At 41.6% G+C, this 27644-nt stretch overlaps 2 protein-coding genes across 2 annotated transcripts; both read left to right on the plus strand.

Annotated features, from left to right (window-relative positions):
- Positions 1–2555: 2555 nt before the first annotated feature.
- Positions 2556–7821, plus strand: armc10 (armadillo repeat containing 10). Its single transcript, XM_063479889.1, has 6 exons — positions 2556–3099; positions 3318–3463; positions 3553–3687; positions 5417–5593; positions 5725–5796; positions 5997–7821. Exons 1-6 carry the CDS (start codon positions 2856–2858, stop codon positions 6246–6248), a joined length of 1026 nt encoding a protein of 341 aa, XP_063335959.1. The 5' UTR covers positions 2556–2855; the 3' UTR covers positions 6249–7821.
- A 1650-nt stretch (positions 7822–9471) lies between these two features.
- Positions 9472–27190, plus strand: LOC134631481 (DENN domain-containing protein 5B-like). The gene is made up of 21 exons (XM_063479881.1): positions 9472–9757; positions 13217–13326; positions 14038–14752; positions 15941–16128; positions 17430–17933; positions 18045–18276; positions 20362–20512; positions 20658–20748; positions 20843–20962; positions 21047–21199; positions 21326–21404; positions 21498–21573; positions 21688–21816; positions 21913–22034; positions 22312–22457; positions 22547–22665; positions 23139–23326; positions 23482–23564; positions 24000–24126; positions 24240–24414; positions 25728–27190. Exons 1-21 carry the CDS (start codon positions 9652–9654, stop codon positions 25909–25911), a joined length of 3798 nt encoding a protein of 1265 aa, XP_063335951.1. The 5' UTR covers positions 9472–9651; the 3' UTR covers positions 25912–27190.
- Positions 27191–27644: the final 454 nt, after the last annotated feature.

Raw genomic sequence — 27644 nt, forward strand, 5'->3', positions numbered from 1 at the left:
TTTTTTCCCCATGTCTGGATTTTATTTGCAGGTAACATTACTGACAAGTGGTCTATGTACATAGAAGTATTCATAATCTTAATGGCCATTCTTTAACACCTAAAAACTGAACAACCTATAGATTTATTGTAATAGGATTGGTCTTCAGCTGCAAATCAATTTCCTGTTCTTCTACCTACATCGACTATTTCAGTAAGAACCTGAAAGTGTTACAATTTTGACTTGTCTTGATTGCCACATTTGATGGTAGTCCTTATTATAACTCTTCAGTGTAAGGATAAAAACAGTTTGCTGGATATATTAGCAGTCCAGAATAAATTCTACAGTCTATATCCATTTAACTTTGTGGACAGAAAAGCAGCTGTAACTGTCTGATAGGTCATCTGCATTTGTTTTAGAGTTGGCATCATGTTGGAGATGATGTAAATATTGGTGTGAAGATCAGTCTGAATTGACTTTATGGTTCTAAAACGGGATTAAATATTTAAAAAGAGCTTTTAAATCCAGGCTGTAGGTCTGATTATATTCTGTTTGTAATTTATACTGCAATAAGTTCACAGTCAGACATCATTTTAAAGGAAAAATTTATTTCTGAAATGTGTAAATTGAGATCGTTTTTGAAAACCAATCAAGGTAATCCGATTTACAGGAGAACTAAAGTTTTCCGTTTTTGTTTTGGTTTTTTAGTTCACATTTGTTTGTTTGCTTGCATCTGTATTTGTTTCACATCAGGCTGCAAGTAAATAACGAAACTAAAATGTGGTAGGATTCATGCTTTATGACTGGATGGTGCTGACTCTGTTTTTCTTTTTTGTTGTTGTTTTTTGTTTAAAGAGAAGTCTCCCTCTACATTAAGATGCATTCACTCAGTCCAGTGAATACATGGAGGCTCTGCTCTTTTCCTGTTGCTATGGTGAATCCTGGTACTGGAGCTCTGCTGATGATGGCTATTTTTCACTGCTTACGCACAGGCTTAACTTGAGCTGAACCATATTCAGCTGATTGAACTTTCTAGAATCACAAGCAGCAGCTCAGCATTAATCAACTTAGAGTTTGTTGAACCTGCTTCTAAAACAGATCCCATTAAGGCTGTAGTTGAAGTCTTGCTTTTGAAAGTCACTTTAATGGTAACTTAAACATCAAGACAACCTAATTAAAGCCACTTGAAAAGAACATTAGTGGGCAATGCAAACAAGCAACGCATGAGTCATTGTTTGCATGTGCTTGAAACACGTTGAAGTGTGGGTGAAAGGGGGCAGGGTAATATGAACTTGATCTTCTCTGGACCTCTTCTGGTGGCCTAACATGTCTTCAGGGGTTAGGAGTAAGGGCTAAAATTAAGAGAAAGTGAGCCACCGTGTGTTCATTTCAAGAAAAGCTGGGGGTCTACGTGCCAGTGCACAGACTGGAAATGATCAACTGTACTGATTCAACATGACATACATGAAGCTGTCATTAAAGCCTGTAAAAGTAAAATAATTTGGGATATCATCTTTTACATTCAGCAGGGGGTTGTTGATATGAACTTGTGTTGCCCAATGTTTATCACTGAGAGTGAAAGGATGGCTTCCTTTGATCAAAATGCATCAATTTTCTTCACCAGCATATGTTTGCCATCTGACACAAATGAAAATCTTGAAAAGCCCCAGTCTCTGAAATTCTAAAGTCATAAATATGAAGGACGATAAGCTGGAATTGTTTCACTTTAAGGCTGGATTATATGCATATGCGACAATGACTTTGATAAGTTTGTTGGTGGGTAATCTGAATTTCCGAAACTCAAATGAGATATTTCAGATTAAAATGATTAATAGACCAGCAAGTAAAAAGCAAAACTGATACAAGTAGAGAGCTTCTTACAAAATCAACATTGAATCTTAGATGTGTCGTGCTCTTTGCACAGATGTTATACTTTTTAAATCAGAATCAGAATGCTTTGATCCCTAGGGGAAATTATTTTTCGTTACAGTGCTCCATTATAAACAAACATTAACAGAGACAGACAATACACTAACTAAGAATAGCTATATATATATATATATATATATATATATATATATATATATATATATATATATATATATATATAAGTCACTTATTAATAAATAGCTGAAAAAGAACATGTGCAAGAAGGGTGTAGCTGTTGCAGTAAACAGTGTGTTAAGTGGATGAGTTGTACACTTAACACACAAGGTAATGTTATTTATTTTTGTATAATTCTGATTTATTTTTTTTCCCTTTGGAAATCTTATCTGAGAAAAAGCTACACTAGTGCTCCTTTTTATTTTATTTTTTATGTCTTTTACTTTACGACTTTTAAGTGTATAATCTCGTTTGACGATCCACCGTTGCTAGGTAACGAATCAAGTAAACCTTAAGTCCGGTTAAATGTTGGACAACTAGTGTGCAGCAGAAATTTTTAACGGTAATATGCAGAGTCGGATGCGATCTGTTTGCTCGCGGTTTTTCAGTTTCTTTCTGGTTATTTTAATACATTTTAAAAGCTTCATAAAAACGCTATATTCAGACAAATTATACCACACTCTTTAATGACATACAAAGCCATATCAGTCACGCAGCGAAAGATTTGTTTGGCCACCCCAAGCTGGCCTCAATATCGACTCGGATAATTGTTGACAACTGTGGCTTGTCGGCAAACTTCTCCACTTTTTAGAATAATGAATCTGTTGAAACGGATTTGCGTTGCCTTCATTGTGGTTTCGATGGAGTGTCGCTAGTTTTAGCTAACTAAAAAACTTGACTTGTTCGCAAGTAAGGTAAATGATTTATCCATAACGTGTAGCTTAACGCTAGCCAGCTAGCAGAGCTTAGCTAAAGACATAGCAGCTAGCAGCATGGGCGATATAACTCCCAGGTTCGGCAACATGAAGGCTTTGTTAGGATTAGTTGCCGGAGCTGGAGCCTCTTATGGCATATACAAACTTATTAGTTTCAAGAGGAACAAGAAAAATGCCACAGGTGAGAATCCTGGGGTTAAAGGCAGTCAGCAAAGTGAAGTGAAGATACAACCGGGGAGTCTGCTGGCCAGAGTGTCCGGACTGGATGTTATCTGTCCCCGACCAGCAGATACGGCATCAGGTAAGGACCCCAGAGCCCTTAAAGCTGGACTGTAATCACAGCTGCTACTTAAATCTGAATATTCCAGAAAGATCTTCAAATATTTTTGTTCGCTGTTAACTTGTGAATATTTCATCATCTTCGGACTTGGATAAATTAAAATAAGCTTTTGAATCTAAATGAAAAAAGGGTTACAGCTGATCCATAGTCTCATCTGTAGATGTTGTTATGCTTTATAGGGGACATCATCCACCAGTCCCCTGACAACCTGGAGCCACAGCACTTGAAAATGCTCCTGTCCTGCTTGCAGACCAGCAATAATCCCTCAGACAGGTGTCGGATTCTTCTTACATTAGGAAACAGTGCTGCCTTCACTGTGAATCAGGTACAGTAAATTTACTGTATCAGAAATTTATAGATTGGAGCAGTTATTGGTTGACTTTAATGTTGTTTTCTGCTCTGTTAATCCCTCAGAATCTAATACGGGAATTTGAAGGGATTCATATCATAGCTGGGTTCCTTTCTGATCCTGCACCTGAGGTTAGGGTGCAGACTCTGAATGCTTTAAATAACCTCTGTATGAACATCCAGAACCAGGAACAAATAAAGGTATGTTTGTTGTATATTCATTTCCTCTTAAGATGTGTTTTTTCCATGCATGCACGTGAATGAAAGAGAGAGACCGGTGAAAGGATGAAGATGCAGGGAGCAGAGGTAGTGAATGTGGATGTTTAAATACCTGGGGTCAAACATCAAAAGCAAAGGACAGCACACAAGTGAGGTGAGTAATGAGAACAGGCAGTCACACTGGTTGGGAGTGACCAGGATGGACAGAATTAAATACATCACAGGGACAGCTCAGGTTGAGCAGTTACAAAGTTAGAGATGAGGCTGAGATGGTTTGGACATGTGCGATATAACTCCCAGGCACATTATCCTGCTGGAAGTAGAAAGATAGGTACATTGTGATCATCAAACTAGGTAACAATTTTACAGTCTTATTTTATCCACGCTTGAGCCAGTGCAAATTGCCTATGCAGAATCTCTTCTGCTTACCTTCGATTGTAACAAGTGGTTATTTGAGGTACTGGTTTCTTATCAGACCATTTTCTTAACTGACCATTCTCCTTTGACATCAGCAAGGCATATTCGCCCAAAGAAGTGCTGCTGAGTGGATATTTTATCTTCTTTGGTCTATTCTTTATAAGCCCTAGAAATGATTTGTCTGCGGAAAATCCCAGTAAATCAACAGTTTCTGACATACTCAGACATTCCCTCTGGTATCAACATCCATTCCGCATTCAAAGTCACTTGGTCTCTTAAATAACATACTGTTACAATGGTGGATGCTATGATTGAACATACCGGTAGTCAGAATTTCAAATAATGTGGTCAGAGTATGTAGCAGGTAATCGTTGTGAGCCAAAGGTTTAGGTTTCAGGTAGCTTTAAAGGCTCCAGACATTTTTTCCTACTCTTGGATCGATTTCAAAGAGTAGGGGATTTCTTACTCTTTGAGAGAGAGAGAGATACCTTAAGCACACAGCTCTGATTGTGAACACAGGGCAGCAGTTGTGTGGGGCTTCTAACAGAGTTGTGTGGGGCTGCTCCAGTCTGCATACCACAGCATCCTTGGGCAAGATGCTGATCCCGGAGTTGCTCAATCATCAACACTTATAGCTCTTTTCCACTAGTACCTCCGCAGCTTGGCTTGGTTAAACTCAATGCAGTTTTTAGGGTTTTTCATTAGGTGATAGCACCTGGTACCAGGTACTTTGTTAGCATCTGCTCAGCTGAAGTTCCAAGTCAGCTGAGTCAGTCTGAAAATGTGGCGAAAAAAGACTGCATGCCACCGATTGGCCAGTCAATGGCATCATTTACCGAGTCATGAGAGCGACTCCTTCACAAAAATCGAAACCACGATTTTTATAGCCTGTGGCAACAAGAGTTTTAAAAATCTCCTTCATTGTTGTGTTGTTTGTCGCATACAAAACGTGTCACACAACTTTTGGCCGTGATGCTGTACATAAGCAGTACTCAATTGTAATGGAAAATGGCCGAGCCGAGTAGGTACAAGTGGAAAAGAGGCTTTTGACGTAGAAAAGAGAGTGTGTGTGTGTGAATGAGACATGTTGTTTAAAGTGCTTTGAATGCTCATGTAGAGTAGAAAGGCATTATTACTACACTGTTTAACATCTACAAGGTATTGTTTTCATTTTGCTTCATTTAGTCATTATTCCCTGTCGCTGTTGACAGGCAGCTCTCTTGTTTACATTTGTTTATATAGCTGTGAGTTTTTTGAAGATGTATTCTACTGAAAACTTCATCCTGTCTGTCAGGTTTATGTTCCACAAGTGCTGGAACTCATTGAGATGTCACCAGTGAACTCGGACCTTCAGCTCGGTGCTCTGCGGCTGCTCACAAACCTTTCAGTAACAGACAAACATCAACACTTGCTGAAGGAATCCGTTACTCTTTTACTGTCCTTGCTGGTCGTGAGCAATGAAGCCTTACAGGTTTGCAACTTTAGGGCGTGAACTCTTTCACTTCCCATAAGCAGATTGTTAAAAGCTATAAGGATGAAATAATCTTTAAATCTTAACATGAGTATGTGTGCCATATGTAAAAGCTGCTCTGGTTGTTTCAGGTTCAGACTCTGAAAGTCCTCGTGAATTTGTCGTCGAACCCAGATATGATGGATGACATTGTTCAAGCTCAGGTAAGACCAAAAGGAAATTAAAATCCAGCCTTTATCCGACCGTCTTCATGAAAAGGTTTGCATGTTTTTGTCATACACAGGGACTGAGCAAGCACCGTGCAGCTTTGTGTTAAGAGGCCATCAGAAGAAACAGAATTGCAGTTAGCAGACATATTAGAAATTCTATTTCTGTATCTTTTTCTTTGCTTTCTTACCCCCAGGCGCCAGCTTCCGTGGTGCTGCTATTTGATGAACGAACAGCCCCTGCGGTGCTTCTCCGTCTGCTGACCTTTGCAGGGAACCTGAAGGCCTGGAGGCCATCAGCCCAAGTGGCTGATGAACTGAGGCGCAAACAAGATTGCCTCTTCCGGGTCATGCTAGACGAATCCTCCCAGCTACACGGCAGATTGGTTCAGCTGCTTTCACACCCGGATGGAGAGATCCAGGCCCAGGTTGCCCGTATCTTGACATAGACCTCCTTCCCTGCATCCCATTATGCTTCCAAAACCACCAACCTTTCACATTTCCCTTCTTAACTTGTATGTAAGTTGCCATTAATCTTGTAGAAGAGTAGGCTATGTGTAGCCTAAAGCTTGATTTGGAGATCTCTGGGAAATCTGTCCCCCAACTTGCGTAGCAGCGTCGACATGTAAAAAGGATTAATATGGGGCTCCAGTTATGACATAGATCGGACGCAGAAGTATAATTCACGTGTACGTGTGGATGCACTGCTTACACTCCTTCCATATCTGCAGCGTTCCTTGAATCTGTATTTTCAAACACAGCTACATAATTTGTTCTACTTCACTGACCACTCTTCCCTCATTTCTAGCGTCTAACACCACAATTAACTGATGGGCAATAAGGGAGCAGGAAGCAGGAGGAACCCTTTCATTCAGTGGAGTGCAAAAAGGCCACCTCTTCCTGTTTTTCCTGCTGCCAGAGACTGTTTCCTTCTAAAATATCCACAGTGCCCTTTTTTCTTCTGAGAACTTCCCCTAAGAATAAAAAAAAGCAGACAAAAATCTCTGAAGCTACTTTCCAGGTGAAAATTCTTAATCCAACTCCACTGCCAAAAGTTTTCTAGGGAACGTTTTAGTATGACCTACAGCATGAACCTGTGCACTGCACCCCCCCCCACCGTGGTTCAGAGAGACTTTTAGCGGTGTTTTTAGTTTAAGAAGCAGGGTGTTGTGATTCTTAGACAGGCCAAAGTGAATTTAACCTACGGGATTATCACTGAAACTTAGAGGGGTTCAGTGTATCAAGATGAGACACTGACCGACCCACCAGTATTAAGAAGTGCTAGCTGAGTTATGTGAAGCATCTAAGAATGACACCTCTTCGGGAAAACTTTATCTTTAATGATGTGCTGACCAAAGCTGCCTGAAAGGGTTTGATCCAGGCTGTGTTGGTGTCACTGAATGTCTCTCTCACTCTGTGAATTGGACTCCAAATACCTGCAAATCCCCCTGAGGGAGGAGCTGGAGGAAGTTAGAAGAGGAAAAGGATGTTTGGACTGCTTCGATTGTTCCACAGCCGCCGCAAGTATCATAAATAGCTGTCAGACTGACAAAGCAGTGTCACAGTGATCATCTGAAAGCTGTTTCTCATTTACAAAAAAAAATCATGGTATTGAATGTTAAACGCAAGCCTTGTTATGTTAAGCTATGCACTGAGAAGACTGATTCACCTGAGAGGTTGAGCGTGCATGAAAAATGTAACTGTGATCCCAGAAGATGACGATAAATGCGAGATCTTTACTGCATGGGTCAGTCCAGGTGTGTTGAAATGCTGCACTTTTTCTGTATTTTTTTTCTTCTTTTTTTTAAATGTTTAGACACTGATTTTATTGAACCCAAAACTAAATATATCTCAGGCGAATAGGGTTTACCAGACATGTGGAGTAGGTTGATTTACTTGTGACCTGGATGATGATGATTATTATTATTATTATTATTATTATTTATTTAAGCGTTTTGCTTATAAAATGGAACATATGTTTGTCTGTTTGAATGGTTCAATAAATACCCAACATGGTAAATACTTTTTTTTTCTGTCCTCTTGTTGTTTTGGATGAAATTTTGAATAAAGAATGTAAAAATCAGATTGTTCATGCTCAGGCACGAAGGTTGACAGTGTTTTCATTTTTATCGGTTTGGTAGGTCGCAGAAAAAATGCTGCTGCTAAAGTCTTTTAACACACTGAAGAGAAACCTGAATGCGTCACGTCACTCACTGCTTCTCAGACTTTTTAGTGCGTCACTGACCAGACGCTGAAATTGATGCTGTCTGTAAACCTGTCAATGGCCAAGAACCAAAATACGTATTTGTGTCTTTTTTTTCTTTTCTTTTTTTATGGTCTCCAGACTAAACACGTAGAAATAGCAGTATCTTTTACAGAGGTAAATATGCACCAGAGAGCTTGAGCACACAGGATGTGCCCTGACTTCAGCACAGGTTCAAAGACTTTTATGGTCTCCACAAACTCTGACTTAAAGTAAATGGAGCGTAAAGTTTGAGATCTCACAACAGACAAGTTAAAAAATAAAACATCAGAAAAAAATATACACCGCAGACAAAAGATAAAGTCCATACTCCATTTAATCATTTATAACTGGGGAGGTATTTGAAACTGGCAAGCATAGAGATAATGAGTTTGAGTTCAGTAGCTTTGACTGCTGATGGTTAGGCTCTAAATGTTGTGGATGACTGATGGTGTCTTTAGTGCCTGTGTGTCAGGGAAGAGTGTGAAGTATTATCTAGCAATGGGTCTCAGTTAGTGATTAATGACTTTTGGCAAGTGTCTTTATTTGTTAATCAAACGTGAATTAAGAAGTGTTCCTGTAACTGTCTGGCTCAGGCGGCATCCATCCAACCAAAACAGATCTGTGTGAAAAAAGGATTTTTATATTTATTTTCATAAAATCAAAAGTTTTGGACATAAGCAAAAATGCATCAAGTTGATTAATCTTAAAATTAAGCTGAGGTCACTTATTCTTGCGCTGTGACATTAAATTCATGTTACTTATTCCTACACTAACTGCAGCTTTTAAATCAAACGCAACTGTGTATTTATTTATTTGTTAGTATCTCGACTTAGTATAGCAGGCAGGGATTAAGCACCAGAACCATTTGATCCTACATTTCCCACAAAACTTCCCATCATGCATTAGTCATTAGTCATCCTCTGACTGGTAAAATAAGCTCGTGACTTCCAAACTCCGTGCCTAAAGTTGGCAACACGAACTTCCCATAAAAACTTCCAATGAAACGCTGAGGTCTAAAATGTTTCTCAGATTTTAGGAGGCTCTTGCAAATCCACAGCCAACTGTAGGGCGCACGACCGTTTTCACAGTATTACGGTAATTAGTAAACGGTAAGTGGTGTTTTATCCAAAATGTCGAAAACGTTTTAATTTCTTTCTTCAGAGTTTTCTTTAAAATCCCGCCCGTGATCTGCATTTGTGTAATAAATAATTGTAATCATCTCCACAGACAAAAATAATAATTATAAATGAGAACCCTGATGATCTATGAGACTGATTGTTTTGCGCTACAGATGAATTTCGTAAACATCTATGGGAAAATGACGCAGACTTTAGCGGGGGACGCTGATGCTTTTAAGCCTTTGTCTCCCTCCCTCCCTGCCTGCCTGTCTCCACACAGCCTCCTCCCCCTCTGAACAAACTGGATGACCATCCCCGGATCACCCTGACTCCATCAGAGTCACAGCGCGGTTCAGTGGGTGCGGATCGGGACGCGCAGCGGGGAGCCTCGAGCATTTCGGATTAAAAACCAGCGCCAGCTATGAACACCTACAGCATTAAGCAGAAGTAAACGGAGCTGTGTCACACCGTCAACACAACGCGTCGAGGATGAACACCGCCGCCGCTACAGGATCGGCTTCTTGCCGTTTCGCCCACTATTTTGTTGTGTGTGGAGTGGACACGGAGACGGGCCTAGAGCCGGACGATGGAGCAGGTAGATGATATTTAAGGACAAAAAGACACTCCCGCCAATACACAAATACACAGCATGTTATGTTGGATGACAGCATTAGTCAGGTTATACGTTTAGTAATTCATATAGGCCTATTTGTGTTGCCCAATTGTGTCTCTGTTTGTGTGGGGAGGGGTGACAGCCATTTAAATATGATTTTTCTTCTCCCTGTCAGTGCTCTAAATAATATGTGTGAGCAGCCTGTGCAGAATATCCTCAAATATATTAAAAATATGATAAATATAAGGTTATATTTGGGCAGGATTTGTACATGTCTCTGAGCATGTAGTATTAGTTGGACGGGAAAGCAAAGACAAATGATGTGCATTGTATCATTTCCCAATCAATCTTAAGCCATTGAAAGGAATATTTCTGATATATTGTCTTTTGTATCCCAGGTGCGGTCTATTTATATTATACCCCTGTTTAGGACACATCACTTGGCGGCTGAGTTCATTGTGTTTTCATCATATTTTCAGTCTAGTATTGTGTGAAATGAGTTTTTATTTTATGGTTTCTGTAAGTCATCTACTGCTACACCTGCCTCGGGATCACAGGAGAGAAAGGGCAAAATCGAGGGAAAACAGCAGCGTCCTAATTCTGCTCATTAAAGCTGGAACACAGCTGGAACATCCAGGCAGGGCTGTTTGCTCCCAGAATACACTGCTCTGTGAATCAAAAAGCGCTGATTAATCCACGTGATTTGGGGTGGTCTCAAACAGAAAGTGACCCATCATTCTTATTTTCCTCTTTTAACCAAGAAGGTGAAAGGGATGTGATGTCATATTTTGGGCTGCGGTGAAGTCTCCTTATCTCAGGTGCTTGTGGGGGTTTAGTTGTGGTTGACAGGACTCTAAGAAATCTGAGAAATATCAGGTGGCGTCACCTCCTCTTGCAGCCAGTTGTTGACACTGAGCTGAGAACAACTCTGCCCAGGAGGCTCGTGTGACGTGCGCTGCGGTGTTTGTGAGAAAACGGTCACATCACAGGTGTGCTGAATACCTTGAGCGTCACTTCCAGATCTGGAGCAGCAGTCACACCCTGTATTCTCCTCGTCTCTGGAGCAGCTGTTGTGAAACAGCTCCTCATGGGGGGGCTTTTAGCAGACATGCATGTTATGTTTTTTTTGCTCTTTGTTTTGTTTTGTTTTAAAGATCTAACTAACCACTGGGTTAGAAAGCTGCCTCCTTGGCTACTGTGTCTGAGCTACACCATTGTACTTATGTAACAGCAGGTCATTGCAGACCCATCGCTGCAGGGGGGGTCTGCTCCTTTAAAGGATTTCTCTCCCTGTGTGAGGGTTTTTTCTCCTTTACTCACAAGTATTCCACAAGTTATAGTCCACTATGTGCTCTAAATGTGTCCTATATACAGTTCCTCTTTCTGTGAGAGTGTGTAATTGGTGAATGCCCACCGAGAGACAATCTGCCCTTGTTAGCCTCTCAATACATGCCACTGTGTTTCTGCAGCCTAATCAGATTTCACATGACGTTGCCTGTTGGAATGCTGAATGGCCGACGCTTCAGCGCCCGTGCAGGCACGATGATGGTCACATAGGGGAGAGATATGACATCAGTGGAGTAGTCCCTGATCGCACAGAGCGAGCTTTATTGTGCAGGCAGATGTAAAGCCTTTATCTCATTATATAATTAGACATGCTGCTTGATTCATTTGTTTTTTCAACATATTTTTAGGCACTCTGTGCTTACTTTGTTCCTGAGCTTCAAGTCTAAGATAAAAACCGAAATTTCTTTTCTTTCTTTGGTCGTGCGAGTCACCTTCAGTGGTCAGGCGCATCAGTGGTGGAGTGATTTAAAGTGTCATCAGTCAGTACCAGCTGACACGCCTGTCATTTTAATATCTCTCTACTTTTTATGCATGCTCATGTAATGGTGTGATGAATGGGACAGCAAAGGTAATTTAGTTGGTGAAGGTGATGGATGTCTGTCTTTATTGGCTGCTCACTGGTGGCTGATGGAGTTGGCCTGTTTTAGGGATAGTGGAATGAATATGAAACACTAAAAACAAGACACGGTTGATATTAAAGTGACCATTGTAATGAATTTGGGTACTTGGATGAGACATTCGTCACTATTTTTGTGACAAATCGGTGTGAAAATGACAGTTATTCTCACGCCTACAGATGATGTAAAGCATCCAGCACACTTCTTGGATCTAGTGAGTCTGTTAATGTGCTAATTACAGGCCTTTAAGCTTTCATTCAAACACTAAAACAAACCTCCCTCCACTCCACTCCACTCCACCTCCCCTTGCTCTGTTACCCCGTGAAACACACACAGGCTGCATTTACGTCTGTGAAAGCTGTTTGGTGGGAACCCGTGTCAGGAGGAGAGCCGGGGGGTGGCGGTTTAATTAGGTCAGCTGATAAAACCCAGGCTGACGTAACCTGTGACGAGCACAAAAGCTTTGTCTTGATGGCGATCATCGAGGCCACGGCGGAAATGGAAACCATGGCAACTCCTTCAGCGATGCTCAGTTGTGCCTCTCAGCACCGGCGCTAATTTGTATTCTTAGTAAAGAACACTGCCATTCCCGCCCCGCGTCACTCTCATCCATTAGCTGTCTCCCACCTACCGGTCTGAGTCAGTTTGACTTGAAGTGGCTCGCTCCTCGCTCTGCCTGCAGCGCAGTTTCTCGAGGTGGCGTGCGTCATTTCGTGGGCAGGTGATGTGGATGTTCCTGAAGGGTCGGATGAGTGCTACAGAGCTGGTTTGGCGTTTACAGATGATTTTGTTCTTGTGCAGCGATTCCAGTGAATGTCTCTGAGAGTTGATGGTGTACTAGTAAAGCAGGGAACACAAAGAAGAGTACTGTTCAAGGGCATCCCCCTTAGAAGAGGATAAATAATGAAAGTATCTCGGTGATTACCCTCTGTGAATCATACACCCGTTTTTGGTTTTTTTTTGTTTTTTTGGGGGGTGGGGGGGTGCGTGCAGCAGCAGCTCCACTTCATCTACTTGCACAGACAGCGTTTTGTATGTAACCCAAGCTAGAAGCTGACACGTGGTGTCGAGATTTAAAAAAGAGATACTTTAACTACACGAGGCAATGCATGTGTTCACTGCAGCAATTTATGTGGGATATAGTTCTCTTGCATGCATTTCTTATCAGTTTAGAGTTCTTTCCTGCAGTGTCAGGGATGAGGAGTGTTGCATTGCTTTTCTTTATGCTAATGAGTTGAGTTGCATAACTCTTGGAGGGGCTTTTCTCACTTTGCTGCACCACATGAACTTCTTTTTAGTATCTGTCAAGGTTGTCCTGGCCGTTTTTCATTAATCAAAGCTGCTGTCATATTCTGATGCCCTCTGGTCTGTCCTTTCTGTCTCATTATGAATTCTGGTTCAGCACCAATCAAGGTCACCCTGCATTAATAGAATAACCTCTTTACTCAATTTGTCTGTCTGTCTGTCTGTCTTTCAGGTGAGGGCTTTGAGCACAGCCCTGTTCGACGGTCCTTCAAATCGAAGGTTTTGGCTCATTACCCTGAAAACACAGACAGGAACCCCTTCAATAAAGATGCTGTCAACATGGTGAGATGTTGGATTGTACAGTGTTGGTCATTTTCTGTTACATCCGCAGCTGAAGGACAAGATGTGCCTGTTAGAAGGCCAAATGATTTTGTTGCTCTTCCAGCTATTGATGGAGAATAATGGAAGAGACAAAGTCAGCTGGAGGCAAGTGTAATAGGAGTTACGTGCTGGCTTATTTTCTGCCCCTTTTCATCAGAGTCTTGTTTTCATCTAAACATGCAAAACAGGTCAGGATGATGAGAGCAGCATCAGCCTCACAGTTACATGAGTAATCAGACGGAGTGGAATCAGTGTTGGTTTGTTCTAGACCATTTCATATATTGTGCAAAAGCACCTTCCTCTGGCTTTGCTTTACTTTTTGGGGTCTTTTTAAGCATGTCATTTTATGTAGCTAATCCACACTTTTTTCCCCCCACTCCTCAGGCCAGGGGTCGATTTTTGCTCTGATTACATTTTTAGGACAAAATCAAGCCAATGCTAGCACAAGAATATTTAAAATAATTGCCATTTTTGATGGTGGCAAACTTCAGTTTTATCAGGTAGAAGTGTCTTCTTTGCAAACATCAGCATCCTCCATGCTGATGTTTGCTGTTGTATATTTTATAATGGATATTTTGGTTTAACCCTCCGTTTATATAATTTTTGATGTCGGTATTGAACATTATCACTCTGTACTAAAACATCTTTTGTTTTCTCGCCTCTGTCCTCCAGCTCTGCATGCCCAGAGGGCTGTCCTTTCGCACTCAAGCCGACAGACTTGATCCTCAGTTTCACTCGTTTACGATTTCTTTCAACGATGGCACGCGTTCCTACGGCTTTGTTCACACCTTCTACGAGGAGGTGACCAGTCCTCAGATTATCACTGCCATGCAGACACTCTGTCAGATGCACCATGTGGAGCACCACTCCTCTTCATTGGCCTCCTCTCCCTCGTCCTCATCTTCCTCTGCCTCCTCACCCTCCACCTCCAGTATGGACTCACTTGCGAGCAGCTTGGATGAGTCAGACGCCGAGTCTCTGGCTGGGGTGTCTGGCTGCCTCGGCTGTGTAGGCTCCTTCGATCCAACGCGAGACACCCTGTATGTGTCCAAAGCCCTCTGCCTCGTCACGCCACTCCCTTTTCTTCAAGCTTCACGACAGTTTCTGGTTCAGCTCCACCAGGCTGTGACGTCACAGACAGCCCCACCACTCCCTCTAGAGAGCTACATCCATAACATCTTGTATGAGGTGCCATTGCCTCCACCTGGAAGGTCGCTGAGGTTCCACGGGGTGCAAGGGCCCATCCTTTGCCAGCGGCCCGGGCCAGGTGAGCTTCCTTTGGGGGAGTATCCTCTTGGAGATGCGTTCTCCCTCCTGGGTGTGGACAGCATGGTGAAACTACTTACCTGTGCACTTCTGGAGACACAAGTCCTGCTTTACTCTTCAGGTAAGCACTGAAATTACAGATTTTATGCATGCAAGATATTTTGGCATGTAACAGGAAAAGCAAAGCCGTAATTAGGAAAATAAATGACAGCTGAGTTCCACGCAGCTGCTTCAGTTTCAAGCTCCTGGTGCTGTGCGTGCTTGCTTTATGTCCATGTGTTGACTTATTGGGACAAATTAACAAAGCCCTTGTTCATAAAATGTGTTGTTTCATACTATGACCACCATAATCATCATTAAGGAGTCGTGATTTGGAGGCTCAGCCACCATGTTAGGTTTTTCTTAGTGGCCAAGTTTGGACAAGAGGGTTAGGGTTAGATAGGGAGTGCTACGTTATCAGTTAATGCCAATTAATTTGGTTAGATAGCTGCATCCATAGACTGTATGGGGACAGATACCTGCCATGGTAAGTAACAGACAAGGTAAATAATATAATGTGTAACTTCAAGCTTAAGTAGTTTTTAAAGGGATGATTTCAATAAAAAATAACTGCAACATAAATTCGCTATAGATCCTAAAGCCATAAGCAGGTTGTAAAAAGGCTTTTATTGCTGTAAAGTTGGCATTTTAACACAGGTGTCTGCAGGGATAGACTACAGACTGTACATAAAAGATGGACATCATCACTGTGACGTCACCCACTGGTTTCTAAACTCTGTATTTTGATTTTTGAAGCATCTGTGTTAGTGCTTTGGCCACAATCATGTTAGTGTTTAGGAACCAGAAGTGACCATATTTGGGCAAGAGGGTGGAGAGTTAACATGTCACTCAGAGATCATATCAAGTCTGTTTGTTGACGGTTAAAATATTGATTTAACTTTTGAAGCGCACACATGTTGGATATGAAAAACATATATAATGACACCTTTGAACTCTAATAATAATGACTGCACATACAGAAAAGCAGCTGTTCTTTGTATTTAACACAATAATATGAGATGAAGCCTGCAAATGGTTTGTCCTAAAACAAAAAGTAGTGGGATAGCCCAGCCTAAGTGTGCATAGTTCTAGGATCGAGGGGGTGCTGGGATTGACAGATGGGTTTTTGTGGGTAAATGTTGGAAGCTCTGACAGTGCAGCTTATTGATATGGTGATGAGACCTCCGTAGTCATTAACTGTGCTGTGTAACAGGAATATGAATGAGCTCAGAGATGGCTTAACGCTTTGTTCTGATGTCTCTGTATACAGACTACCAGCGTTTGATGACCGTGGCAGAGGGCATCAACACACTGCTGTTCCCATTTCAGTGGCAACACATCTACCTGCCCATCATTTCTGCACCACTACATCACCTGCTCGATGCTCCTGTGCCATTCCTGATGGGTATCCAGCGCAGAGATGGAGCTCAGCGATCCTCCCTCAATCTGCCACATGAGGTACATCACTCAGAGGGAAGATTATGCGTAAATGTCTTTGCCGTTTCCCGTGTGAATGTACCAGTCAAAACTGCAGGATGCAGACATTTTAATAGACGCTAAAATAAAAGGATCTAAAAATATACCGTAAAACTGAGACGATCTTGCAGCCATTTGCTTATCCGCTCCATGGTGCATGGAGCGCACCCTTTGCCTCCAGCATGTCGAACTGGGATGATGCATTTCCTCTGAGCTGCCTCCCCCTTTCAAATCCAATCCTGCAGCCCAGATCACTTTATGCTGCATGAATATCTTGCCTCTGAAGCCTCTTTGAAGTCTCTCTGCCCCAGAAAAGAGGCAGCGGTAAGACAGCTCTGAGGGGATGAAAGCAAAAGTGCAGAGCTCCAAAAATGCAGAATAATGGGGCTGGATGAATTATTAAACAGAATTAGAGCTCACCACTTATTTCCCCCAAGGCCCTGCAATTTGAAGAAAATGAGGAACATCTTAATCATACATATTTGAGTGTTTGCAGTTAATTAGTAGTCCTTCATTTTGATATGCATTAAAAAATCCAGTGTGTCCACTGATCCGGAGAATAATCAGGAAACAGAGCATAACTTAATTGTGGTGAAATAAATGTTTGTGTAGTCTCTGAATGTGAAACAACCCTCCCCGACTATAAATGACTATTCTTTCTCCTCTTCGTCTTGTTTGGATTAAAGATGTGTTAAAAAACAAAACCAAACACTTGGAAGTGATGGCACTAGGAGGAAGGATGAAGCTGAACAGAGTCGACTTTAACAGTCCATTCTGCAGTTCATCTCCCCGAGGCTAAAAACTCACTGCCGGAGGTCACTGCTGAAGGTCGTGTGGCTGCTGACTGTCGAGCACTGCTGAGCTCCGCTGCTGCTTACAGAGGCAGTTTTTAAAAAATAATCTTTCTGTGGTTTGTTGCTTGGCAACTTTATGGGCACATTTGTTTTTTATTTTTTTGCAAAGGTTTCACATCGCTATCGCCGACTGATATTGCACTTTCCACATTGTCTCCTGTTGCAACGATAACAGATAATCTTTCACATGCTAATATCCTGTTTGCGCTTTTGCGCTTATCAAAGTGAAATGCTAAGAATCTATTAATTGTGTGTAAATCTCCATCTCAGAGCTTAATTAGAGGGTAAAGCTCAGCTCACTCTGTCTGGATGAGATAACTGTCTGTACATTGTGACAGGATAAACCTATTATGATTATCTGATTGACGGGCAAACTGAAAATTGTTTGTCGTGTTGTAACTGTCTGGTTTGTCTCATATTCTAACACAGGCTAACCTGTGCTTCGTGGACATTGACAACCACTGCGTCGAAGCTCCTGAAGACCTTCCCCAGTTTCCGGATCAGACTGAACTCATTCAGGAACTGAGTGAGGTGTTGTTGCAATTTGGGCTGCCTCCACAGGGCGGTGTGATCGCTAAGCCCACGACCACCTCTTCCTCCCCTCGGCTAAGCAGCCTGGTGCTGGAGGATCTGATGGAGGACAGAAGGAACGGGAACCTCGGAGGCGAGGAGTTGGCGGTGCTGGAGAGGCTGCAGGCTCTGGCGAGGAGGTGTGGAGGAGGAAAGATGTCAGATGGAGGGAAGACACTGGGACACGTGTTTGAGGAGGAGGAGGAAGAACTGAAGGCTGCAAAGCTGAATATTCAGCTGAGGGAGGTGTTTGCAGGACGTTTTGCTGCAATGTTTGGCAGATATGATGACTTCGTCATCCACAGCGCTCTGGATTTGGACTCTTGGTTGACCAACCGAGAGGGGATGTTCAACTTTGATAAGGTACTTTAGTGGATGACTGACTGATAGATATTTAAAAAATGCATTTATCTGAAATAAGTCATATTATTGTTATATCTTCATTCAGTAAACCCCTGCTTTTCAATGTTTTAGGGTTCCTTTCTCTCCGTTCAGCCAGCGAGCCACTTGCACTTCTTGTCCCGGTTCTTGGAGACATCCATGTTTTCTTCTTTTGTGGATGGGAAGGTTATATCTCGCTGGGCAGATAGGGAGCCACTACAGCAGCTGTTCGACAGCCGTTTAGAGCGAGAACGACTGTATGACACGGGGAGCGAGGATTCCTGTAGTTGTCTTTACAGGAAATGCACTACCCTCTTTGAATCAGGTACTGTGAAGGTGCCCAGGATCACAAAGGGATGGGGGGGGGGGAGTGAAAAGTGCCATGAAACATTTTACATGTTCTTATAAATCAGGCTACACAGTAAATACTGTACTGTCCAACAAGGAGCACATACAAACACCAGTTTAGATGTTGGCGTCCTAACGAGAGCTGACTTTATTTTCATAGATATTCATGCAAATTAGACAGTAAAGTTTACATGCTGAGATAAGTTATTAGCTCCTGTAAGTTTAGTGGAGCTCTGACAGGCGCTAATATATATGTATACACAAATAAAGGAGCCTCATCGTCATTTTAATAATTACATATAGTTATTCAAATAAGCTGGACATGCTAATGAAACCCTGTGATAAGCCACTGATAACATATATTCATTATTATTATTATTATTATTATTATTAATAATAAATCTTTCATTTAAATGGGTACTGTCATTGCAAAGAGGGACTTGCGTATTAAAAAATGTAAATTAAATTAGAAAAAAACACTACAGTTTAAGGACTCACACACACACATAAAACATAAATATACAGTATATTTTCTGACAATAAACACAGCTTTTTTTTTTCTTTCTTTTTTTTTTTTTTTTAGATATTTTATGAAAATGATACTTGTAAACTAATGGAATAAAAATGTTCTGAATCACATTTAGTGTTATATTAGATCATATCAATACATATTTGAGATTCAGGTATTTGTTTTAGTTTGATATTACAAACCACCATTTGCTAGCAAAGGTTAGTGCTGCTCTCCCAAAGTGTGGAGTAGCATTAGGGTTAAGACTTTGATCCCAGAGGGTTAAGGAAGGACCACTGTAGTATTTCTTATAGGACAAACTGAGAGTGAAACGTGCTAGTGCACTGTGGCGCACCAAGGCTTCAAAGAAGGTGGGAAATGCATGCATATAAACAATGTCAGCTTGATCAAGTCCAGACAAAAAAAATGCAAAAGAAAATGTAAAGTCGTTCCAGGTGGGTCTTAAAAGTGAGTATTTATAACACTCAGCACAGTTCCAGTTTTATAAACATCAAGGGTTTAGATGTTGAAAGTAGGCTGGATACTTTCAGGTGACTGAGTGAGTTGCATACACTGTGTTTTACTAGACTTCAAAACAATCACAAATTGTATAGTTTATGCATTGCATGTGGAAGTAAGGAGGACCAGGAGTGGACCCCTGTGGAACACCTATGATAATACAATGGGGGCACTGTCTGAGTTTTATCTGAAACCCTTTCAGATAACCAGCTGAATGCAGTTATTTCAGTAGAATAGCATGATCACATAGTTTAGATAAATATCCATGACTTTAGTTGTATTTTAAGTAGATGCCCGAGGCTGTTTCACCAATGTTTTTCCAGAATATAATTAGGATATAGCAAAAATATTAAAGGAAATCTGAGCAAAATTATGCAATGACGCTGGATGCCAGATTTCGCAGAGGGAATCTGCAAATCTGACACCATCTGCCCGTCTGTTTGGGTTTATATGGTGATTATGCTGCTTGGCCTTTCTCTCCCTTTTGTGATAAGCACTGAGGATTTTGCATAAACTGTGCTTAGGGGGATTCTTGCACCAGGTTATGCAGCCATATAAACTGTAATTCATTCAACATTACTGAAATGAAATAAAAACCAAATTACCTGGTGGATAATTGGAACACAAAAAGCAATGGGATCGAATGAAATGTTAGGGGAAAAAGATGGGTAGAACTAGTAAATTAGAGAAGAATTAGGCACATGCTGGTCTGTGAGCATTATATAAGCAGAGGACAGCGGGGCTCTGTGTCCTGTGAAAACTGCTGCAAAGCTGCAGCTTTGAAGTGGTGCCAGCCTTTCATCTCTGTGGCTGGTCTGTGGCATTGTTCACAATTCACAAAGTCCATACGTTAGACTCCAGAATAACATAACATGGTTACTTTCTTTTATACTGTATTAGGGTGTTATGCACAAGCCATTCATGGAAATAACTAATTTAATTGAAACGTGATATCCCTTTAAAAATTGATTAATTAATTAATACAAATGAAAACAAACAAAAATAAATGTTTTTTGTTCACTTTTTTCTCTGCAGGTCAGGCCATCGAGCACAGGCTGCTGAAGGCTGACCACACAGCCATACACCCCCACCTGCTGGACATGAGGATTGGCCAGGGTCGTCATCACCCGGGCTACTTCCCTAAGCTGCAGGCGGATGTCCTTGCCCAGGCACAGAACACCAACAAGTGAGATTCATTTCCTACTGTTATTAAGATTAAATTCAAATCTGTTTCTAGTGAGTAATGAAAATAATTAACACTTTATTTCCAGGTGTGACTGGTTTACTCTGACTTGTGTAAAATTATGGATTTTATTTTGCTGTGTCATCAGGTGGTCCAGTCGTGTCACAGCCTCTCGTAGGTCTGAACCCAAGAGATCCACAGTTTCTGATCAGTCAGGAGTGGACAACGAGCAGAGACAGGTACCTACAGTGTGTGTGTCAAAAAACACACACACAGATTAGCATGCAGGCTTCAAGGGGTGTGTGTCTAATATGTTACCTGTTTATTCAACAGAAATACACCTTTGCGAGGAAGAATCTCCGCCAGTCTAAACTACTTGACCTGACGCCTCAAGCTATCACTCAGACGCACCGGGAGTTTGTTGATGGGCTGCTCAGCGAGTGTCGTCTGAAGGTAAGCGCTCTCGTTAGGTGCTTAAAATAGGAATGTTCCTAATTATTTTACTCAAGGTTAATGCAAAAATCTTCTTCTTTTTAGACCAAACGGATGCTGAAGGAAAGGATGGGGAAGGAGAGTGTGGAACTAGGTCAGGGAGAGGCCAGCATCACAGGCCTGCAGGAAAACACACTCATCCACGGCCTGTGTGACCTGCTGGAGAGAACATGGGGCCACGGTCTGCAGGTGAAACAGGTCAGCTCACGTGGCATGCTAAGACCGCGCTGTATGTCTCCATGTGAAGAGACTGCCTAGAAAAATGTCTGGAACGGCAGATGATTGCATGCATGCTGGAAATTAACTACTGCTTATTGTGAACAGGGGAAGTCTGCTCTTTGGTCCCATTTGCTTCACTACCAAGCTGCCCAGGGTAAGACGGAGGCACCAGCTGAGTCTCCAGGTCAGAGCACAGCCCCCCGTCTGTACTGAGCTACTTTTGGAAATCACTGAAATAAGAATGGACTCATAATTGGTGCTTTTTCTGCCTTTTCAGGATCTAACTGTTCAGACCAGAGAACAGTTGATGATGGCGCTTTGCCCCTGAGAGGATCGTTGATACAGGATATGAGGTAATGAGGCAGTTGATGAAAGGGGCTTTTAGTTTTCTAGATGAGCTCAGAGGATATTATTAGTGTAAAGGTTGAATATTGCAGCTCCTTTTAGCCTGTCTGTCGTTCTTCCAGGTTTATCCAGACCATGAGTGAGGGTCTGTCTGATGTGGGTCAGGCCCGAGCCTGGATCCACCTGGCTCTAGAGAAGAAAATGCTATCCCAACACCTCAAAGAGCTGCTCACAAATCAGGAGCTGCTCCGGTAAGAGTTCACAGTTGATAAATAAACAGAAATATTGCTTTTTATTAATTTAGTTTGTAGTATCACTGATATTGTTCTCTCTTGGGCCCCTGACAGGCAGCTGTACAAACCTCATTCATTCCTGCTCTGCGAGGAAGAAAGGGAGCAGTTTTTGTTCCACCTGCTCTCTCTCAACACCGTGGACTACCTCTGCTTTACACGCGTCTTCACCTCAGTCTGTAAGTCGTGCGAGCTTTAACAGCAGAAAAACATTTACAGGCAGTTTTGTTGCCCTGAAAATTTTTCTTTTGTGCTGTTTATTACGACAACCACACTAACTTCCTCCTTATTAACACGGATTAAAAGTGTTCCTGCAAAAAGACCCTCCCTCCAGACATCAAAGAGAAAACATGAAACTTAATGCGAAAATATATTGCAAGAAGAGTTGGGCAATTCAAGAAGTGGAAAAAAAGAGGGACAAATGCATAAAACGTGATTTTGCGTGTCTCTCTCTAGGTATTCCATATCGTGTTGTTATAATACCCATGAAGAAGCTGAGCATCGCCATGGCAACAGTTGATCCTTGGGTGTGTGTGTCAGGAGAGTTGGGCGATTCTGGAGTTAGACAGATCCCAAAGAATACACAAGAAATTTTTTTCCAGGTTGGTATTCATCCCTCTGTAACACCACAGCCGATGGAGACACAAACACAGAGAGCTACTCTTACTGTGATTTGTGGTTTTGATTTCAGTGCAAGAACCTGGGCAGGCTGAGCACTCTGCAGCTGGGACAGGAGAACTCGGGCCTGCTGGCCAAGTGTCTCATTGACTGTGTGATGGTGTACAATGAGATTACAGGGCACACCTACAAGTAAGATTCGTCCTCTGATATTCTTCGGTCGTTGAAAGCTGCGTTTGACCTCGCACAGCATTTGATACTATGTTTATGAACATCAGCTCACAGGCTGATAATGTGTTAAAAATATATTAAAGGCTAGATGATCCAGCTGTTCAAAATCTGATGTCTGAACTCTCTAAACACTTTAACCCAAAGGTTGCTTAGAAAAGCTGATGTAGAAAGTATGTAGCTGTTTTATGCAGCGCAAAAAGACTCTGAATGTGAATTTTCAAACCACTTTGATAGCTGAAGTTACATTATCTATAATATGTTTGTTTTTTTCGTTTTGACCCTAATGACTGCCTCAAGTTAAAACACAAAACAGTAGCAGATAACAGAAGGCTCTCCCTTCAGCCAAATCCTTCATTTTAATTTTTTTATGTAGTCTTTATTCATTTTTTAAAATCTTGAATACAATGTAACACTCCGTCTTTGTTTCTTGGAAGGTTCCCTTGCGGCCGATGGCTTGGTAAAGGCGTGGGGGACGGCAGCTTGGAAAGAGTCCTCATTGGTCAGCTGGTGTCACCTGGTGCGGAGGAGGATGCTGGAAGGTTGACAGGGACACCTCCTCCGGAGCTGGCCTCTCCTTCTCAGAGTGTGCGGACAGTCCTCGGATCACTTGGCAGCCGTAGCAGTACGTCCTGACAAAGAACACATTCTTTAGCACAATAGTTGACCTACTTGAACGAGCAGATGATTCTGCTCCTGGATCACCTTTCTGTTCCCCTCTTAGTTTCATTATTCATCCTCGTGTTCCTGTTGCTAACTGCACTTCATTCATCTTCTCAGGGATGCTGTTTGTTGAAGTACAAGAGGACATGAGGGAGGCGGTAAATAACCTTGTGAAGCATTTCCACAAACCTGAACAAGAGGTGTGTGTATGTGTGTGAGACAAGTGCTATATTCGTTTTACTTGCCGGCTCACTAAGCTGAAAGGGTGACAAAATAGTTAATGCAGACAGGGGAATATTTGCAGCAACTGTCAGCCTCCCGCTGTGTTATTTTTATCTATAACATGGTTCATTACCCCGGCCTCTCCAGCACGGTCCTCATTTGTTTCTCTTGTGTATCAGGCTAGCCTTTCTCATCTCCGTTAAGAGCACAGCAGAGACCTGATGCATCACTTCAGTTTGGCTATAAAAGGCTTCTAATTCATTTTAATAACGTCTTTAGTACACAAGCTTTAATGTACATGCATACGTTCTGTTCTGTTTACTTTAACAAATATGAGACTGTTATAAACAGTAACATGAGCTTTCGTTTGGAGTAGGTCTATTAACTCTCTGCTCCCATTTCTATCACCCCAGAGGGGAAACCTGACAGTCTTGCTGTGTGGTGAAGGAGGTCTGGTGCTTTGCTTGGAGAAGTTCCTCCTCCATGGTCTCAAATCCAACCGACTTTTTCAGAGGAATGTGTTCGTTTGGGACTTTGTGGGTAAGTGTAAATCAAAGAGGTGACGTCTATTTCCTGTCTCCATCTAGCGGAGCGTTAATCTGCATCTCAAGTTGCAAACTAAACTAAAAAGGGCCACCAATGCTTTCCCACAGAAAAGGCCGTGGCTTCCATGGAGACTGCTGATCAGATGGGTGACCTGCACGGATCAACACTGACAAAGGGCCCGCCCTGCGACCTGCTGTGCCACTACGTCAGTGCCATCAACGCCTCTCCTAGAAATATCGGAAAAGAGGGCAAATTCCAGCTGTTTGTCTGTCTGGGAATTAGGTGAGCAGATTTTGAAACTCCCTTTGAAATCTGAATTGATGTTGTAAGAAAACATTTTGCAAGACACCCTCGTTCCTCAGGTGGAAGCTGTTGTTAAAGCAATCACAGGCAGGAAGGTTATTAAGAATAAACGTGATTATCATCCAACAATAACTGGTCCAATGCTAACGTAATTAGCCAAAGCTAGATGAGATGTGGATCTGTGATCTATATTTAAGCAGAAATCGGGACCTAATTTTACTCATTGATATCTGATTTTTATCATAGTGCAAGAACAAAGTGAGTAAACTTGTTTGAACCAATTACATCTGAAAAGCTCTGGTCAGTGAGGTTTTTCAGATTTTTTTTTTTTGATTTTTTTTTATAATAATCAAAGCAAGTGAAATGCACTTTAAAAAATTGAACTGTAATTTTTGCAGTTTATTTTAATAACGCCCTTCCTGCAAACATCATTGTTTGCAGAAACACATTCAAAATTAGATGGATTTAAATGTTTGAATGTGATTCAATGATCTTCTTTTTTTTTTTTTTTAAGGAAAGACCTTACTGGACAGCATAATTACTTTATTATTATTATTATTAGTAGTAGTAGTAGTAGTAGTAGTAAAATGAGACGGTAGTTGGATTATGTGGATTAACACACAGTAATATGCACTGTCAGGTCTGGTTGATAGCTAACATACTGTCTTTCTTGGTTCTTTTCTATTTTTTTTCTTTTCTATTCTTTCATATAAAGCAGAATAATTTAAGCGGTCATCGTCGTTGTCGTCGTTTTCTTCTGCTTTTGGCCAGATCATCTGTATCCATCTCACCCTGTCCCTAGCATCCTCCTCTGTCACACAAACCCTCTGCATGTCCTCCTTCACTACATACATGAATCTTCTCTGTGGTCTTCCTCTTTTTCTCTTCCCTGGAATCTCCAAATTCAATGCCCTTTCTTCCACATATCCACTGTCCCTCCTGTGGACATGTCTAAATCATCTGGCCTCTTAACTTTGTCTTCAAACTGCTTAAACTGAGCTGTCCTTCAGATGTACTCATTTTTAATCTTGTCTGTGAGTCACTCCCATTGAAGATCTTAGTATCTTTAGCTCCACCTCTATTTGTTTCCTGTTTGTGCCACTACCTTCAAACCATACATCATAGCAGGTTGCAATGATAACAGTATAGTAGCTCAAGAATATTATTAAAGTTTAAAAATCATAGTTGACACCCTGAATACAGTTGACCTTGCAGTGCTTGAAAGCTTCATCATGTTCTACAAACTTTATTTATGACCCCGTTATTGACCATCGGTGTGCTCGTCTTGGCAGGGACCGGCTTCTCTCTCTGTGGCTCCCCCTGCTGGCAGACTGTCCCCTCACAGCTCGGACATACGAGGACGGTGCTCTGCTGCGGGACCGTGCTGCTGTACACTCCCTCTCTCGCATGCTGCACACACTAAATGAGTTCGCCATCACTCTGGAGACAGCACTGGTTAAAGGAGTTGACCTCTGACCTCTGAGTTTAGCAGCTACGCTGACGGATTCAGATATTCATCTTCCCAAGAGTGGGGAAGGGAGGTACATTCGGACATTTGGCGAAATGTGACTCTGTCATATCATCACGATCAGCAAAATGGACAGCGAGCTAGACGAAGCCGCTGGCAACTCAAGCACCAAACATATTGCCTTGTTCACTGATGTAAATGTCTTATATACTCTGATTGCTTCAGGAAATAGTCCTGTGCTTGTTTACACTGTGAAGTTCTGTTTCCTCGAGGAGAACTGGAGGGTCATTAATAAACTCACATCTACAGTCAATATTTTCCCTGCTCACGTCATTTATACTGTACCTAACACTAGGATAACCATACCTGTCCTACTGCTGTGTTGTTTGCACTTGAATTTTAAACTAAGCACATGCATGGCCAGAATATGTTTGTTTTTATGTCTTTTGGTGTTGTATTCTCAAACGTCAGTTCTCAGGCCTTATTGTTATTACTATTATTACCATAATTATTTTTGATTTCATTTGATATTTTAGCAAATATAGTCAAAACAAATTATTCTACCCCTCTATAATGTTAAATTTATATATATAGATATATTATGCTATTATTATACTGCGTAATGTCTGGCCTGTTTCTCATTGTTTATTTCAGTTTGGGGTCACATGTGACGCAGAGTTGTGCTCACGAAATCCTCAGTTGGTAAAACACTGGAACCAAACTGGTGTCCTAGTTGTGTCAGTTTAAATAGTCCTTGTCATTTTGTCAGAAAGCCCCCTCCCTCCCCTTCACCTCTCTCTGATTGTAAATATTTTGCTTCATCAGATCTTTGATAGGATTGTTTCATCCTTCCATCCCATGTTCCTATTTGTTGTTGGTGTACTGAATTTGTGACATATTTTTTCCTCTACAAAGGCATCTTGTTTGTGTCTGCGTAACAACAATGGATCCCACTCCAGACACACTCTCTCATGTGGACAGTAGTCATGCTGTTTTGTTTTTAAGCTTTTCAATTGTCTGCAAAAAAAAAGGGGGAGAGGGGGAAAAAAATCAGACAATGAATAGAGTACATGTTCTCAAAACCGCTAGGTATTATGTTGATGTTGCATCCAATTAAACAGTTGAGGAATTATGAAAAATGCTGTCTCCTGCACTATCCCGCAAGCACTATGTAACCCACGATGACCAAGCCTCTGTTCTCCTTTAAATACAGATTAGAGAAAGCAATAAATAATGAACTGTTATTTATGAAGTGTGTGGTCAAGATTAAAGTTAAAATTGAAATAAGTGCCATTTGTTGGTGTTTTTTGTGACGCTTATCTGAAATATCTGATGAGACTCTTGGATTAAAATGATTGCCAGCTATTAAAAGGTTGACTTTACTACTATTACACTGATGCTGATGAAGAATCTGGCTCTTATAAACTTGGTAAATGTAAAAACAAAAAAAAAACAACTATGTGATTTTCTTTTTGTTTGTTTTTTTTATACTCAAGGCGCTAATATATTTTTTTTAATTTCTGCATTGCTGCTAGCCTTAAACTGACCACTGGATGGAGACTAATGTTCACCCACCTTTTATTTACTACTAATCTGATCCGTTCAAATCAACAAAAAGCCCCATTGCCGTGCAAGACGCCAAGCCCCCTGAAAAACCGTAGGCCTCCAGACGAGCCATCTGGCGTCCTGTAGTAAAACAACAGGCGCCGCCCCCTTGCTTACATTCTCCAATGTGCCATAG

This window comes from Pelmatolapia mariae, linkage group LG7, assembly GCF_036321145.2.
Source record: "Pelmatolapia mariae isolate MD_Pm_ZW linkage group LG7, Pm_UMD_F_2, whole genome shotgun sequence".
Classification (NCBI taxonomy): domain Eukaryota; kingdom Metazoa; phylum Chordata; class Actinopteri; order Cichliformes; family Cichlidae; genus Pelmatolapia; species Pelmatolapia mariae.

Bases quoted from the DNA above. Each gene is read 5' to 3' on its own strand.
- armc10 (XM_063479889.1), top strand. From the start codon at position 2,856: ATGGGCGATATAACTCCCAGGTTCGGCAACATGAAGGCTTTGTTAGGA. The intron at 3,100-3,317 runs GTAAGGACCCCA...TATGCTTTATAG, and splicing joins ACCAGCAGATACGGCATCAG to GGGACATCATCCACCAGTCC. The intron at 5,797-5,996 runs GTAAGACCAAAA...TCTTACCCCCAG, and splicing joins ATGACATTGTTCAAGCTCAG to GCGCCAGCTTCCGTGGTGCT.
- LOC134631481 (XM_063479881.1), top strand. From the start codon at position 9,652: ATGAACACCGCCGCCGCTACAGGATCGGCTTCTTGCCGTTTCGCCCAC. The intron at 20,963-21,046 runs GTAAGCGCTCTC...TCTTCTTTTTAG, and splicing joins TCAGCGAGTGTCGTCTGAAG to ACCAAACGGATGCTGAAGGA. The intron at 22,666-23,138 runs GTAAGATTCGTC...GTTTCTTGGAAG, and splicing joins ATTACAGGGCACACCTACAA to GTTCCCTTGCGGCCGATGGC.